General features: G+C 33.6%; 3 protein-coding genes and 1 pseudogene across 4 annotated transcripts; 3 read left to right on the top strand and 1 right to left on the bottom strand.

The window, feature by feature from the left end:
- The first annotated feature begins 231 nt into the window (after positions 1–231).
- On the top strand, positions 232–1914 carry LOC146944274 (putative F-box/LRR-repeat protein 23; annotated as a pseudogene). The gene is made up of 2 exons (XR_015028128.1): positions 232–716; positions 1129–1914. The product of XR_015028128.1 is annotated as a putative F-box/LRR-repeat protein 23 (transcript).
- Positions 1915–6189: 4275 nt separating this feature from the next.
- LOC146944275 (uncharacterized) lies at positions 6190–6531 on the bottom strand. The gene has a single exon (XM_085747930.1). The coding sequence runs from the start codon at positions 6529–6531 to the stop codon at positions 6190–6192; it is 342 nt and encodes a 113-aa protein (XP_085604056.1).
- A 995-nt stretch (positions 6532–7526) lies between these two features.
- Positions 7527–10642, top strand: LOC146944276 (F-box protein SKIP19-like). Its single transcript, XM_085742663.1, has 2 exons — positions 7527–7960; positions 9830–10642. Exons 1-2 carry the CDS (start codon positions 7578–7580, stop codon positions 10449–10451), a joined length of 1005 nt encoding a protein of 334 aa, XP_085598789.1. The 5' UTR covers positions 7527–7577; the 3' UTR covers positions 10452–10642.
- A 2198-nt stretch (positions 10643–12840) lies between these two features.
- LOC146944277 (F-box protein SKIP19-like) lies at positions 12841–14847 on the top strand. The gene is made up of 2 exons (XM_085742665.1): positions 12841–13366; positions 14025–14847. Exons 1-2 carry the CDS (start codon positions 13011–13013, stop codon positions 14662–14664), a joined length of 996 nt encoding a protein of 331 aa, XP_085598791.1. The 5' UTR covers positions 12841–13010; the 3' UTR covers positions 14665–14847.
- Positions 14848–16380: the final 1533 nt, after the last annotated feature.

The raw sequence follows: 16380 nt of genomic DNA on the forward strand, positions 1-16380 counted from the left end.
GAAAAAAGAAGAAATATATTTACCTATATGCATTAGAGTATAAGTGAAAGATATTATGATAGAATCTTTAATCTTGATATTGGTTGTACATCCATGATTGTTTATGGGTGAGAGGGGGTGAAAGTTTAGAGTGCGGTTTGGAGTGTGACAAAGCATAATGAGTTTTGAGAAAAATTATACGAAAAAGGCAGTTTTGGTATTAACTTAAAAATTTTAAGTAAATTTAGGTGTAAGAAATATATGGGGTGTAAATAAAAAATTTCTTATTATAACTGGTATTCTCCAAAAATATTTTTTTTTGTTACAACAGGTAATAATAAACCAGATTCTCTAACCCTATTTCATTCTTCCATGGAGTCCTTACCGCTACCATCATCATTGTCATCATCTTCTGCTACTTCCCCATCGAATTTGATGCCAATATTCGATTCCAGAGAACGAAACTGGCTGGATCTTCCACGAGATGCACTCTTATCCATTTTCCGGAAGCTCGACACAATCGATATTCTCATTCGCACTCACTATGTTTGCACCACATGGCACGAAATCTCAAAGGACCCTTCCCTGTATCACACCATCGACATTCTTGATCTTGGCCCCAGCAAGTATTTAGAGCTTTTATGTCATCGCGCCATTGATTACAGCTGCGGCCAAATAATCAATATCAACATCAACTATTATTGTACCAATGATCTTCTACGCCACATCGCTGATAAGTATGTTCCACTTTCATCTGCTCTTTCGTCTGTTATTTCACAAATGTGTTTGTTTCATTGATAATGTAAAACCACTTATAATTTCCTCAAAACGATTTATAACTTTGGATGGAGGGAGTATACTTTAGAGACTGAATAGAAAAGAGTGATTTTTTTAATTATTTTTTTGGTTGAGTCCGATACTTTATTAAAAGCCAGGTTTAGTTTTCATAAATTTTGTCACTTGTCTGGGAAAATTCATTTATCTCTTATTGTTAAAAGCCAAGTTTTCATATACTAATATGTTATTTTATTCATCTCCTCTATTATTAATGATTACAATATCAGTATCAATATTTAGTTTAGTACGGTGGATTTTTAGGTAGCATTGATGTGTAACAAAATGTGCTCTTGTTGTTTTGCCATTTTACAGTGCAAGTCATCTACAACGCCTTCGTCTTGCATGTTGCTATAAGGTAACAGATGAAGTATTGTGTGAAGTTGCTGAAAAGTTTTCTCACTTAGAGGAACTTGATATATGTATTAGCGGCTTAGCCATTTGCCCTCTGAAAGCCATTGGCCGATGTTGCCCTCGATTGAAAACCCTTGAATTCAGAATTGTAGAGCGGGGTAATCCAAGTGAAGATGATGATGAGGAGGCATTTGATATTGAGCTAAACATGCATGGGTTGCGTCGTCTCCAGCTTTTCAGAAACGAGATAACTAATCAAAGGTTTGCTGGCTATTCTTGATGGTTGTCCTCACCTTGAATCTCTTTATATGCGTCAAGGATTTTGGTAGTGATGTGATGTAAAGAACATATCAAGTATTTACGGCTTCTATATGACGTCACTATAGATTTTTTGTCTGAAGATGATTATGTCTATTATGAATTCTCAGGATGATTTTTGACAAATTTGAAACATTTCAGCATAGCAAAAATGCGATGCGAATATCTTAATCACCACTCCTCGTTGTTTTTCTGTAACATACCATAAAAAAGTCGGCAATGCATTCTATTGAAGTATACTGTATCTTTGTGAAGCACATTCACTCTTTGCTACTTGTGGTTTACATGTAAAAAAACAATTTCTTTGGCTATATGTTCGAAATTATAGCTTGGTTCTCAACTTCTTCTAGGTTTTGGACGGTGCACATGACTATTTTTTGACCTTGACTTGATCTAGAGTTAAAATTAAAAGGATTAGCATTTTGATTAACATATGGCGAATTGTTGGTGTGCTACCTGATAATTTAGTACTGTCATCAAGGCAACTTCTTCGGTGTCCAGTTTTAATTGCAGTATAAAACTACATAGAATTATAGAAATTAGTTGTGTTGGGCATTCGCGTTTGGAACCCAAAGTTTTGTCTAACTATAATAGGTTCCTTGTGTTGTTTGGTTAAGTGGAAACGATGCTTTTCATATAATTCGAATTTGAGTCAAAAAACAATCCAAGAGCAATAAAGCTTACGCCACGAAAGTTCTTTGATTGGGGTTTGAACCCCGGTACTTCCACTTGTATGTGTGAGTTTATAATGGCTTTGCCATTTCGTCTACCGACCAAAAAAAAAAAAACTTACGCCACAAAAGTTCTTTGATCGTTGGTTGGATTTGCGTATTTCCCTTGCTTCAGATTGAGAAGTCAAAGTCTGTAAAGTCCGACTCAACGATCAGGAAGTTATACCTCATACCCCTACATTTATACCTTGACCCCAACATTTAACACAAACTACCAAGTTTACCCTTCACTCTTTCACCCATATTCACCCCACCTTTTTTCTGAGAAAAAAAAAACTTACGTGTTGTTTATCCCTTCCTGGCTGAAAAAACGCTCCCAACAATCAGTAACAATTGTTTGCCAAAAACATTTCATTGTTCTTTCTCTTAACCTTTTCCTGTGTTTGTTCTTTTAATTGTTTACCGAATCATTGATCGAGGTTTGAGATTTTCTGGATTTTTAAGGTTTATTGGAATCGTGTTATGGAAATGTCAATTTGGTGAAATTACGTTGTCCAGGAATCGTTCCCGGAATTGTTCCTGGAATATTAAAATTCGGTGAAATTCTAATATTTAATTTCGATCTGTTGTTTAAAAAAACTATATATAATTTGTTTTTGTTTTTGGCATCTATCCACCATGATTCGACCAATTACTTTTTAATCAGACTCTCATCTCATCTAATTGCCATTTAAACACACCATACATTTTATAACTCTTTATGTCAGCATCTTAATTTGTTACTGGAATATGTTGCAATTACAGAAATGTGCTATTTGAAGTTTCTATACGTAGATGTTCACACACCGAAAACAATACCAAGAGTTTTCTAGTTTTATTCTAGGGAGAAATGAACATGAGTTTTGTGAAAAATAATGCCAGGGAACTGTTTTTTGGAGTATTCCGGGAAGAAAAAACAAGTGATGTAGGGGTGAACTCGAACTCACAAAAGATGAAAGTGAGGGTATTAAATGATAAAAGGGTAAAATTGAAATTTTTTTGTAATTTGTAGGGGTGAAGGTAAATATGTAGGGGTATAGGGTAAAATTTCCCAACGATCAATGCTGAAATTGTTACGTTGGACAAGACTTGTTTTTTTAACGGAAAACAAAAGTGACTTAATGACCTATTGGCCGTATATATCATTGTTACAAGTGGGTTGAACTTTTTTTCTCAATAAAATGTTTTTGTAATTTTGACAAAAAAAAAAATTGAATTGATAATGACGGGATGAATTAGCAATAAAATGTTACAATTTTTTTTTAGAAAAAAAATTCACATTTATTTTATAAAAATAATAATTTTAAAAGTATTGCAAATCGGAATCTAAATAAAATCAAAAAACAATTTCAAATGAAAAATTATAAGGACGGGTTCTCGAAAAATAATATTTTTAGAAGAGAAAAAATACATGTTTTTTTTTTGACAAGAAAAAATACATGTTAAAAAGTGAAAGATAATTTTGTAGTAAAAAGAATCACTTTTATATAGTTGTATCAAAACAAGCTAAAAGTTATTTTCTTAAAATTGTGATTTTACTATTTTTTGTGGTGTGAACCAGGGGCGGACATGGACTCTGAATACCACTGGGGCACAAATTGTTTATCAAATAATTTAATAATGGTAAATATAATAAGAAGTTATATTAAAAATAGTTGTAGCAACCAAAATTATTAACTAAAAATTTATGGACTCTAGGCATAACTGAAAAAAATTCTTCATCCTCATTCAGTTATACAACAAAAAAATATATTAGATTACTCCATTACAATATGTCAAAAACATGAACAAAAAATTAATCATAACCCTGCCTAATATGCAAAAAATTCGCAGCATGTTTGACAATTTAATCTGTGTAAAATTAATCATAATCCGAACATAAAAATGATAACCCCACAACCACTTCTTGACGAAGCGTAACAATTAACTGTGTGAGTTATAAAATTGGTTGGAAATTAACGTGCCCACCTAAATTGGGACCGGAGACGAAGCGTAACAATTAACTGTGTGAGTATAAAATTGGTTGGAAATTAACGTGCCCACCTAAATTGGGACCGGAGAGAATCGAACATGAGATCTCGAGGAGGAGCACACTTCCAAATCCCAAGTCAATACCATCAGACCAACCCAAATGGGTTTTTCGCAATTGACATTTGATAAAGCATGACAATAAACATAAACCTAAAAAATCACATGAACTATTGATAATTATACCTCTTATATCTGAATCAAGACAATGAATAATTTTTTTTTGGTAGTGGCCGGAGTTTGAACCCCGAACCTTGCATATATTATGCATTGTCCAAACCAACTGAGTTAAGCTCACGAGGACAATGAATAATTTTCTACCCAAGAGGAAAGAATGAAAGAAAATAAAAATTAAAAGGAAAGCAAGTGCTTTGTTTTTTGTTGTTGTTCTATTTCTACATAATTTAAAAAAAAAAAATTGGGTTTGGGCTGGTGTGGCACTTGCCACAGCAGGCCCAGGCCAGGTCCGCCCCTGTTGTGAACCGGGTATCTTCCGCACGTAACTACGAAGGCTAATCTTTCGAGTATTGTGAGACCTAAAAATAAATTCTATTTTTTTTATATAAAATCTCAAAAAATTAATCTCTAAAATAGTAAATGTCAAAAAATTTATCTTCAAATTTGTAACAAAAGAATTCTATACGATATTTGTTTTAACAGAAATATTTTGTATGGTTTGATTTAAAAAGAAATACATAAAAATGACAGAGATTGAGTACAGGTACCAACAACATCTAGGCAATGTTTATAAACCGGTGTCAGAGACATAGTCTATGTTTTCCACTTCCAGTATACATTGTCCGTGTTTTCTTAATGCACTATCCCTAATGTCCTGGTTAGTATTTCGGTTTTTATCACCTTCACATGGGACCAATATCCCTTGAATGGCACACGGTTCACGGCTGTGTTTGTGGTTGATATTGAAAAACATTCCTTTGGTGTGTATATATGTTTTATTCCAAAACATTAAATTTATGGGTTTTTTAATTTAATTTTTTTATGAGGAAAAAAAGATTAGCTTATTTAGTCACATCAATAGTTATAAATAATTTATTTTTATACTAATTATACAGTAGTTATTGGTTTTTAGATGTTCGGATAACACTCCTACGAGGCAAACTAGTGGCAGAAAATTCTTTTAACTAAAACTATACCCATTCTGCAAGAAAATTGCTTTTCTCACACCATCATATTTGCTCAAAAACACTGGAAAAAAATATGAAAATACAGGTAATGGCAGTTAATTGCCGCTGGTTAATACTGGAATTCCTATTTTTCTGGTGTTTTAGAGCAAACATGATGGTGAGAAAAGCAATTTCTTTTCATTTTGCAAAGGCTAGATAATGGGTTTGCCCAATTATTGTAAGAGCTCATAACTGTGCTCTTTACCCAATAGAAGTTGCTCGCTCCTAACTGAAAAGACCAAATTGCCTCTGCGTGAGTTAACTCACGTTGGTGTTAAATTTGCGTGAGTTAACTCACTCTAGTGTAAATCTCTGTGTGAGTTAACTCGCGTTGGTTATAGGTCTGCGTGAGTTAACTCACGCAAACTACTGATATAGCAGCAGACAACATTTAATGCAATGCAATCAAGTCATTACCTGTAACATTGACACACTCATAATTGAACCGAATTACGTCAGTTTAACAACATTATCAGATAATACGACATAATCGATCCAAATTACACAAATTCATCGTTTATCACACAATCACATAATAACGCATAAACGATCCAAACGATCCTAATTACACGAATTCGTCGTTAATGACGCATAATCACTTAATCACACTTAATGATACATAAATGATCCAAATTACACCAATTCGTCCTTAAATTTCCAAAATCACATAATCTCACATAAACGGTCAAAATTGCATAAATTCATCGTTAAATTATATAAACATAAATTCATTAAAATTCAACAATACAGACACAAATTCAAACAAATTACACTATTACACGTTAATAAATATTACACTTAAACAGATCAGACATAAAATGTAAAGTGTTATTTTCAACCATCACGCTAAACATGTAAGCAACATCGCTATCATCTTCGGGAAGTTGTGGAAAATACACGGTCTTCCAAAAGTCCTCTTCCTTATCCTCTCCCAAGTCCACGCCTGACACATTTACTATTACATCAGATGTTCTTTGATTTGCACAAATATGGATAAAGTATCCGTCAAGTTTTGCCTTCAACTCGTCCAACTTGTCAGTGGGGTTTATAAAGAACCTAACCCTCTTTTTCACGACTGCATAAAGGACATGAACTTCAACTGGATCTTGTGCATCTTCACACATGTTTCACTTTCACAAAATATAATGAAAAACAAAAGATAAAATAAATAGTTGAATAATCAGAAACAAAAAATGCGAGCAATAATTGGCGTGACATAACCGAAAAAGATAAAATAAATAGTTGAATAATTAGAGACAAAAAATGCGAGCAATAATTGGCGTGGCATAACCGGCCACAAAAAAAAAAAATCACTTCATATATTTATTTATATATATACATAATATTAGTTACATATTGGCCACAAATATCCAAATTACATAACCAGCCACCAAAAAATACGTTGGTGTAATACCGCCAAAAAATATGACGAACACCGACCAACCAAAAAGTGTCATAACCTATCTAACTAGACTAGTGATAGTGCATAATCAACGTCTTCATCCATGACTTTGAAATCTTGCTTTGCGTTTTTCCGGAGTCGGAGTGTCACAAATAATAGGATTGTGCTCATTTGTTGGTTTCTTTGGCGGCTTCGGCTCCTTAGACATGAGGTCATTGAAGGCGGTTTGTTTATCCGTAAAAGCAAAATGTCATTTCTCCACCTCACCAATCATGTTGATCATCCACTCCGTACAAGGCGGTGGTAACACACAATCTTCTTTTAACAAAACATGAAGAAAGTGGTCGGGAATTAATCAAAGACACATGATGTTGGAATGTGGGTTAAGTGGTGGAGCACCTCAGATTGGGAAACATGTCTCACATATACCATTTTCGGGCAAAGTCAATTGAACAACGGCTCTATTGTAGCAAGTAGCAACAATGTGACCCATATCCGGAGTTGTCAACCACTTATCTTCCGGCGTAATCTCACTTCTACTTGTTGGAGGGTGTAAGCCATCCAAGATAACTTTAAAACGCTTCTCGGTACCAAATATCGGCAAATAGTCACTCTTATGAACTCACGTTGTGTGACTTAACTCATGCGGGGTAATTTGGTCTTTTCAGTTGGGAGCGAGCAATTTTTGTGGGTAAAGAGCAGAATTCAAGAACTAGGAAAATTCAATTGTATGAACGGAGAGCACAATCCTCTAATCCCAATTTATCAATGGAGTCTTTACCACCACCACCACCACCACCACCACCACCACCGTCTTCTTCATTTTGGTTGAATTGGAGAGCGGTGCTCAATTCCGGTGAACGAAATTGGCTGGATCTTCCAAAAGATGTGGTATTAACCATTTTCCAGAAGCTTGGAACAATTGATACCCTTCATCGTGCTCATAACGTTTGCACCACATGGCGCAAAATCTCAAAGGATCCTTTCCTCTATCACACCATCGACATGCCCAATATCAGGACTGACCTTAGCACCGACGAGTACTTGGAGCTTTTGTGTCATCGCGCCGTTGATTACAGCTCCGGTCACGTAACCGATATCAATATCGAGTATTTTGGTACCGACGATCTTCTCCGTCATATTGCTAATTCGTAAGTTCCATTTTCTTCTACATTATCCTTTTTTGTTAAATTCCAATAATTGAAGTGTTGCTTTGTGACCTACACCATAAGATAGATTGTTTTGTTATGTTGGTATTGGTATTGGTATTTGCTGGAGGTACACTATGTTTTGCCGAATAACTTCCGGTGATTGAAACTATTGTGACAATGGGAGAATTGCTACTGAGTTAACATATCAGCTTTTAAACAGTTACATTTATTTTACAAGTGAAGACCCATTTTGATCCCTCACGATTTCATGCGGGTCAATTTAGTCCCGACAAAAATTAAACCCAGCTTAGTCCCTGCTAGTTTCATACCGTGCGTCAATGAACTCACCGTCAACTTGGTCTCCGAACTATCACATTCTCTCCAATTGTACTAAATAGTCTCTAAACTATTATCAATCCATCAGTTTAGTCCCTCAAATCCCTTAAATTGATGGATGGATAATAGTTTCAGGACTACCTACTATAATTCTATTGTTCAAGGACCAAATTTGAGAGAAAATGATAGTTCACGGACCAAATTGATGGGTTATTCTACCGGCAATTTGGTCTATATTTATATTATACATAGTTAGATACTAATTTATCCATGGTATAAAAATGTAGGAGTTTTATTTTTGTTAGGGACTAAATTGTCTCGTACGAACGTTGTTAAGGACCAAAATGGGCCTTCACTCTTATTATATTTAATGGGGCCAATATGGGAGCTTGCACAATTAATAGTGTTTTAATTTTGAAAAGAGATTGTTTAAGTGTGTGTTCCGTAGACATTTGTGAAACAAAGAACAAAAGAATGTGTTCCTCTTGTTTTATACTTCCTTATCTCCAGAGGTAGTTCCTGAACATGGGCAAAGTCAAGTGATGAATGGTGAACCACTTGCTTGGTGTGAACTTGTAAAGCATAATCTATTGAAACTTAATTGTTTGTAGGAAAAGTAACTAGAATATTACCGAAGTATCAAATTTCATTTTAAACCTTGATGGGATTTGGTTAAAGGTATATTTTTGGAAGAAGATTTTTGTCATGAATGGTTTTGATCATGAAAGTAATAAAATTGAGTTCTTCTGTAAAGCTGAAAACATTTTTGAATTTGAAGTAGATTCTAGAGGATAGAAGTTGGTGTAACTAAGAGTGGCGGAAAGGTTTGGACTTGAAGAGGGACACTGACTAGTAATGTCCCAAGTCTCAAATTAGCATATGGGATTTCGAATAGAAATGTATAAGGACTTTGTTTAGTAGTAACATATGTATTAACTGAGAAGCATGGCGGAATTTTAATTTTGAAAAATGATTGGAAGAAATAGTTACAAAACTCATCAATGTCAGTTCATTCCAGCATAGACAAAGGCGTAAGTTTCTTGACAAAGGAAATATCAAATGTAATCATCCCATACCTCAAGAGCTACAATATTAATTTATATTTAGGTTTCATAAATTTTGCCACTTGTACGGTGGGTTGTTTGAAGTTAGACAAAGAAAGTTCATGTATCTCTCATTGTTCTAAGCCAAATTTTTATTTCTATTTGTTCTTTTATCAATCTTCTATTATTAGTGATAATGATATTAGTGAGACTTTGTTAGGATAACAGTAAACTGTCTTATATTTTAGATTTCATGTATTGTCTACCATATAGAAATGATTTTTATGTGTGTGATGTAGTTATCGCCGAAAGTGAAAATTTGCTCGTGTTTGCAATACAAAATAGTTTAGGGTGCTTTTGTTTATTAAAAAATGTTCTTGTGTGATTTATAAATACAAAAGTTGGCATTATTAGTAGTTAACTAAAGCTACCATTCAAAATATTTCGGTAGTGTAACAATATCACCTCCTGTTGCTTTGGCCTTTTACAGTGCAAGTCATGTACGGCGCCTTCGTCTTGTATGTTGCTATGGCGTAACAGATGAAGGATTGTGTGAAGTTGCTGAAAAGCTTCCTCAACTGGAGGAACTTGATATAACAATCAGCAGCTTGTCCAATGAACCTTTGGAAGCCATTGGCCGAGGTTGCCCTCAATTGAAAACCTTTAAATTCAACATTGAAGGATACAGACGTCCACACTTTGTATGTGATGATGAGGCATTTTCTATTGCGGAAACCATGCCTGGGTTACGCCATCTCCAACTTTTTGGAAACAAGATGAGTAATGATGGTTTGCGTGCTATTCTTGATGGTTGTCCTCTCCTTGAATCTCTTGACATACGTCAGTGTTTCAATCTTAGTTTGAGAGGAAGTTTGGGGAAGAAATGTCGTGAACAAATTAAAGATTTACGGCTTCCATATGATGCTACTGATGACTATCCATTTCAAGCTGTAGCTTATGATTATGGATCACCTGATGAAGATGAAGACTACCCATCTGGGATCTCAGACATGGATCTTTTATCTGACGATGATTATGAATATGATGAATTCTCTGGGAGTGAGTTTTCTGAATATGATTCCGATGGTGTCTATTATTATGATGACTTTTGACAAACTTGAAACATTCAGCACATGAAATTGAAAGATGTGTTGTGATGTGAACATCTTAGTCTCAACTCCTCGTTATTTATCTGCAACATTGGGATCAAAAGAAAGATAGCTGGTAATAATTTGTTATCTTTGTGCACATTCACAGTTTGCAACTTGTGTTTACCTAATAAATGTAAGAAGCAATTTGGCAATTTCTTTGGCTTTATTTTTGAAAATCTTAGATTATAGCCTGATTCTGTACTTCTAATTTTCGTAAAGTGTAGTTGCCATTTTTTTTCTTGATTTGATTTATTTAAATTAAACATATTTTTTTTATAGAAATTAAAAGAGAATATGTACACATTCCACACAATGGAGCACACACAGTTCAACCTATCTCTCTCCAATTTGTTTGACCGTCGTTTTCAATGGTGAATTTCACTAACGGTTAAAAGCTGCTTTTCCGGAACTGAAAAAAGGATTAACACGGTAGATATGTTGAGGGATTGACGGGATTGAGTAACTCTTCTATAGACTTTTTATGGGTACAACTATATAAATCGATTTTAATCAAGGGTTATTATTCTGTTCATATATGTACGTCTAGTAAAATAAAGAGTTTTTATGCACCATAAGAATGGCTTTCAAATACTCCATATGTTCGAACATTAGAACATAGTAATCTTCTTTGTTCATCCATCCACAATTTCTTTCTGCATTTGAAAACAACGAAGAAAATCACTAGAAACATCAGATACTCCGTAACTCAACCAATATAACAACTTGTACCACTCCCTCAAAAAAAAAAAAAAAAAAAACTTGTACCACGATCAGCCACTTTCTCTTTTTTCCTTCGCGTTCTTTTTATCGATTTGGGAATAACAACTTTTATTTTTTAACTCTAGAAAAAAAAAATGAAACTTGTGAAAATTTACCACTGAAGTACTATGGGAGAGGACACGTTCACAAGAGGAGGAGATAGGGGTAAGATTGAGTGTGAAAATGTGTAAATATTATCATTTTGATTTCTACAAGTCTAGTCCATTAATTAAGTCTATCAACGTATTTTTTCTACTCGATGAGAAACTTAATAGAAACATTATGGAAAAAATACACTTACCTCCCCCGATGTTTTTTTAAATGTAACACACATTCCTTCTATTTTCTTATTCATCACATACCCCCCCTACCGTTTTGCTCAGTCAAACTTCTATCAATTTTAGTTTTCAAATTAATTTATGATCCTCGACATTTTAAAAATTATACCGTCTTCGTTTCCTCCAACAAGCACCATGTAACCTTGTTCTCTTTGAGAACTTAGAATCAGTAGAGATGATCTAAACTAATTTAATTAACTCTTTCATTTTCCTTGTATGTTTGGCTAATATCATCCTCACCCCTTTTCGTTCCGTACATGTATTTCTTTTTGTTCAATTCCCTTTATCTTTTTTGAAATTTGCAATGCTTAAAGTCGTGTTTTGGGTTACATTTGTGTTTGGGTGGATACAGTGGAGGGATTACAAATGGAGGTCGATAGTGTATACAATAATAAGAATGAGTCACTAAATGGGAAATCAATGGAATTTGGAAGCACCAATTTAGCTATTGTGAAGTAGTAAGGTACTGTCAAGGTGTTGTGTGAGAGATGATCGACTTTAACAATGGAACTATCACTTAAATGTTCAACATAGTGTGAACTTCAACTTTCAATTTTCATTCATAGGAGAAATCAAACGGTGTGAAGAGAGGAGGGATATTTTTATTCATTTAATTAAAACTAAGGGAGGTTGGTGTCTATTTTAAAAATAGAGGGGATGTTTGTATCATTTAAAAAGAATTTATTGGAGGCCAATGCAATTTTTTCTTTTATAAAAAAGATATTCGACTCAAAATAATTTGTCTTTTTAACATTTTTTTCTGTTTTAAAATGATTGTCCCTATAAAATATCGATGCAGTATTCATTATTTTTTTATATTATTATATTCTTATTTATTGAATTTTATTTAGCTTAACTATTTCACTAATGGCAGTTAACAAGAGTATTTTAGTAAATGACGCATTATTTTCCACTATTATACTTTTATTTTTTGAATTCTATTTTAATGATAAATTAAAGAATTGAAAGAAAATATAATAATAAATAGTTAAGAATATAATAGAATAAATAACATTAATGCTTCTTTCTCTAAAATTATTAATGCTTTGTTGGTATTGTAAAGTGACATATAATATAACGTCAAAAAAAAAAAAGTGACATATAATATGATGCAATTTTTTTCTCTCTAAAGGATATATAAATTGGGACAAATAGAGTATTAATTTTATCATTAAAATCAACAAATTAATCATTTCCATATAAAATTTATTCAAAAAAAAAAAATCATTTCCATATAAAATGAATATTATTTTGAGACGATGGAAATAAACATTTGGACCTCTTCAAACTTAAAAACTGATATCCATTTTGCATTCAATTCTCCGTTGATCTCTTTCTCTATCCGATCCGAAATTGAAACTATTAAGTACAGAAAATGTAACCGTAAACATTGCCACTCCAATCCTCTAACCCTAATTCTTCAATGGAGTCCTTACCGCCGTCGTCATCTTCCTCCTCGAATTCGAAACCAATAACCGATTCTGGAGAACGAAACTGGCTGGATCTTCCACCAGATGTCGTATTATCCATTTTCCAGAAACTTCACACGATCGATCTTCTCCATTGTGCTCATAATGTTTGCACCACATGGCGCAAAATCTCAAAGGATTCTTTCCTCTATCACACCATCGACATGCCCAACATCGGGACTGACCTCAGCACCGACTTTTATTTAGAGATTTTATGCCAACGCGCCGTTGATTACAGCTCCGGCCAAACAACCGATATCAATATCGAGTATTTTGGTACCGATGATCTTCTCCGTCATATAGCTGATTCGTAAGTTCCACTTTCTTATGCATTTTCATGATTTAATTCACAATCGTACTATAATTCAGTTGTGTCTGGTGGGGTTATGAGCTAGTTCATTATTAAAATATTGATTATATGATTTATATGATTGTCTGTGTCCTCTCCATCCATGCTTCATAGCTCTGGAGGAGAGACGATATTGATTTACATTTAGGTTTCTTAAACTGTGGTTTGTTTCTAGTTTTAGATGAAGAAAGTTCATTTTTCATCTCTATTTGTTCTTTAATATATTTTATATAATTTGGAATCATGTTTCTTACTGCCTGCAACTGAGAACATAAATAGTGATAATCATATGGGTAAGTGAGACTACCTGTGATTTGTCTTTTATTTCAGATTTCAGGTACCGTCTATCTATCATATATTATTTTTATGTGTGTGAGATGTCGTTATCGCTGAAAGTGAAAATGTGCCAGTGTTTGTTACTAGCATTAGTTTTTGGTGCTTCTGTTTAATATGAAATGTTCGTATGTGATATATAAATACAAAATTTGACATTTTTAGATATTTTGCTAATTCCATCATTGATATTTTGATAGTATGGCATCTGGTTAGTTTGCCAATATATGGTAGATATTTTGGTAACATCTCTGTGTAACAATATCGTTGTCTTGACATTTTACAGTGCAAATCATCTTCAACGCCTCCGTCTTGTAGGTTGCTACAATGTGACAGATGAAGGATTGTGTGAAGTTGCTGGAAAGCTTTCTCACTTGGAGGAACTTGATATTACAATCCACAGCTTATCCAATGCTCCTCTAGAAGCCATTGGCCGAAGTTGTCCTCAGTTGAAAACCTTCAAATTCAACATTGAAGGTTTCAGACGTCCACGAATGGAATTTGATGACGAGGCATTTTCTATTGCAAAAACCATGCCTGGGTTACGCCATCTCATGCTTGTTGGAAACAAGATGAGTAAGGATGGTTTGCGTGCTATTCTTGATGGCTGTCCTCACCTTGAATCTCTTGACATACGTCAGTGTTTCAATCTTAGTTTGAGAGGAAGTTTGGGAAAGAGATGCCGTGAACAAATAAAATATTTACGACTTCCATATGACGCCACTGATGACTATCCATTTCAAGTTGAACTTCATTATGGTTATGGATCACTTGATGAAGATGAAGATGAAGACTACCCATCTGGGATCTCAGACATAGACCTTTTATCTGACGATGATTATGAATATGATGAATTCTCAGGTGGGAGTGAATTCTCTGAATATGATTACGATGACGACTATGATTATGATGATGATGACTTTTGACAAATTTGAAACATTTCAGCACATGAAAGATGTTTGTGAACATCTTAGTCACCACTCCTCTTTATTTCTTTGCAACATTGGGATCAAAAGAAAGTTAGCTGGTAATAATTTGTTATCTTTGTGAAACACACTCACAGTTTGCAACTTGTGTTTACCTAATAAATGTAAGAAGCAGTTTTTCAATTCCTTTGGCTTCATGTTTGAAAATTTGAGGATTATAGTCTGATTCTACTTCTATGTTTCGTAAAGTGTAGTTGGTAATTTTTCCTTGATTTGATTTAAATAAACATAATTTTTTTTGACAATTTGATGAAGTTGTTGGGTGTGCTAGAGCTAGACTGCTAGTAGTTTAATACTACCATCAAGGGCCAACTGCGTCAGTGTCCATTTATTATCACAACTACATGTAAGTGTTTGTGTTCACTTGGGCTAAATTGTTTGTCCACCTATTTTTAGGGTGGCATTTAGCATGGGAAAGGGAAAGAGTTTCCCACCATGGTAAAGTAAATATTGACCATTAAATAAAGTAGAGAACATGATTTTATCATAGACACTCAACACCAAATATTTTCCTCTTCTTCTTCCTCTCCTTCAAACCATTATCGGTGACAAAAAAAATAGATTTTTCAAAAACCATTCTTTAAATTTTAATGGCAAAATTTCAGAATTAAAATGATGAACCTAAATCATTAAACAAAAAATTTCCATGGGCATCAGTTTCTCTCCACAGTCACAAAAAAACAAACATAAATAAAAATTAAAACATAACATCATAGAAGAAATTTCAATTAGAATTTAAGAAAAGTTACAAGCTTTGTTAACGGGGACTGTGTTGAACGCAATTCTCTTGAGATTTTGAGTCCTTATGTTAGTTTCATGATTTTTCTGGATCTGTGAATTTTTTATCAATTGAAATTTGAAAGATGTTGTTAAGCAAGCATAAGATTTGGTGGTGATTGGCGACTGTCAAGACTGTCAAGACAAGCAATCCGTTATTGGCTTGTTTTGAAGAGAAACAATTCTTGGCTTTTTGTCTTTGATAGCTTCCTAAGCTTTTGAGAAAAGATCCATATTTTTTGTTTCACGAGGAGGAGAGGAAGAAAGAGAGTTGAGACAGTTCGTGGTGATTGATGAGTGTGAAAAATGATTTGGTGTTGAGTGTCTATGATAAAACCATGTTCTCTACTTTATTTAATGGTCAATATTTACTTTCCCATGGTGGGAAACTCTAACCCTTTCCCATGCTAAATGCCACCTATTTTTAGTGCGTCTTTCCCTTCAAATCTACAAAACAAAAATTATATTTTTTTCTTATAAAACACCAAGTGACTTTTGTAAGACGATCAATTTCTTTCTCTTATTTTAGGATAACTTTTAGGGTGAGGGTAATAAGTCAAAAAATAAAACCTCTAGCTTCATTCTACACACTTGTAACATGATCAACCACTTTCTCTATTTTTTTTAAGGTTAAATATGTATTGGTCCTTATAAATATATTGAATTTTTGTTTTAGTCCCTCTAAAAATTTTCTTCAACTTTTAGTCCGTATAAAATTTTAAATCACCATTTTTCGTCCCTATTTTTAAGTCAACCCATGTATTTTTTAATGAAATTTTGCAGAAATGTGTAGAATATTTTAAAAATCTCTCCAAAAAAATTAGATTTTTTAACAAAACATGAATTAAATATTAGTTTTTAACCGCCAAAAATTTAAAA

This window comes from Medicago sativa, chromosome 2 (genome assembly GCF_051527215.1).
Source record: "Medicago sativa cultivar Bolivia chromosome 2, Bolivia_mono, whole genome shotgun sequence".
NCBI lineage: Eukaryota > Viridiplantae > Streptophyta > Magnoliopsida > Fabales > Fabaceae > Medicago > Medicago sativa.

Bases quoted from the DNA above. Each gene is read 5' to 3' on its own strand.
- LOC146944275 (XM_085747930.1), bottom strand. From the start codon at position 6,531: ATGTGTGAAGATGCACAAGATCCAGTTGAAGTTCATGTCCTTTATGCA.
- LOC146944276 (XM_085742663.1), top strand. From the start codon at position 7,578: ATGGAGTCTTTACCACCACCACCACCACCACCACCACCACCACCGTCT. The intron at 7,961-9,829 runs GTAAGTTCCATT...GGCCTTTTACAG, and splicing joins CTCCGTCATATTGCTAATTC to TGCAAGTCATGTACGGCGCC.
- LOC146944277 (XM_085742665.1), top strand. From the start codon at position 13,011: ATGGAGTCCTTACCGCCGTCGTCATCTTCCTCCTCGAATTCGAAACCA. The intron at 13,367-14,024 runs GTAAGTTCCACT...GACATTTTACAG, and splicing joins CTCCGTCATATAGCTGATTC to TGCAAATCATCTTCAACGCC.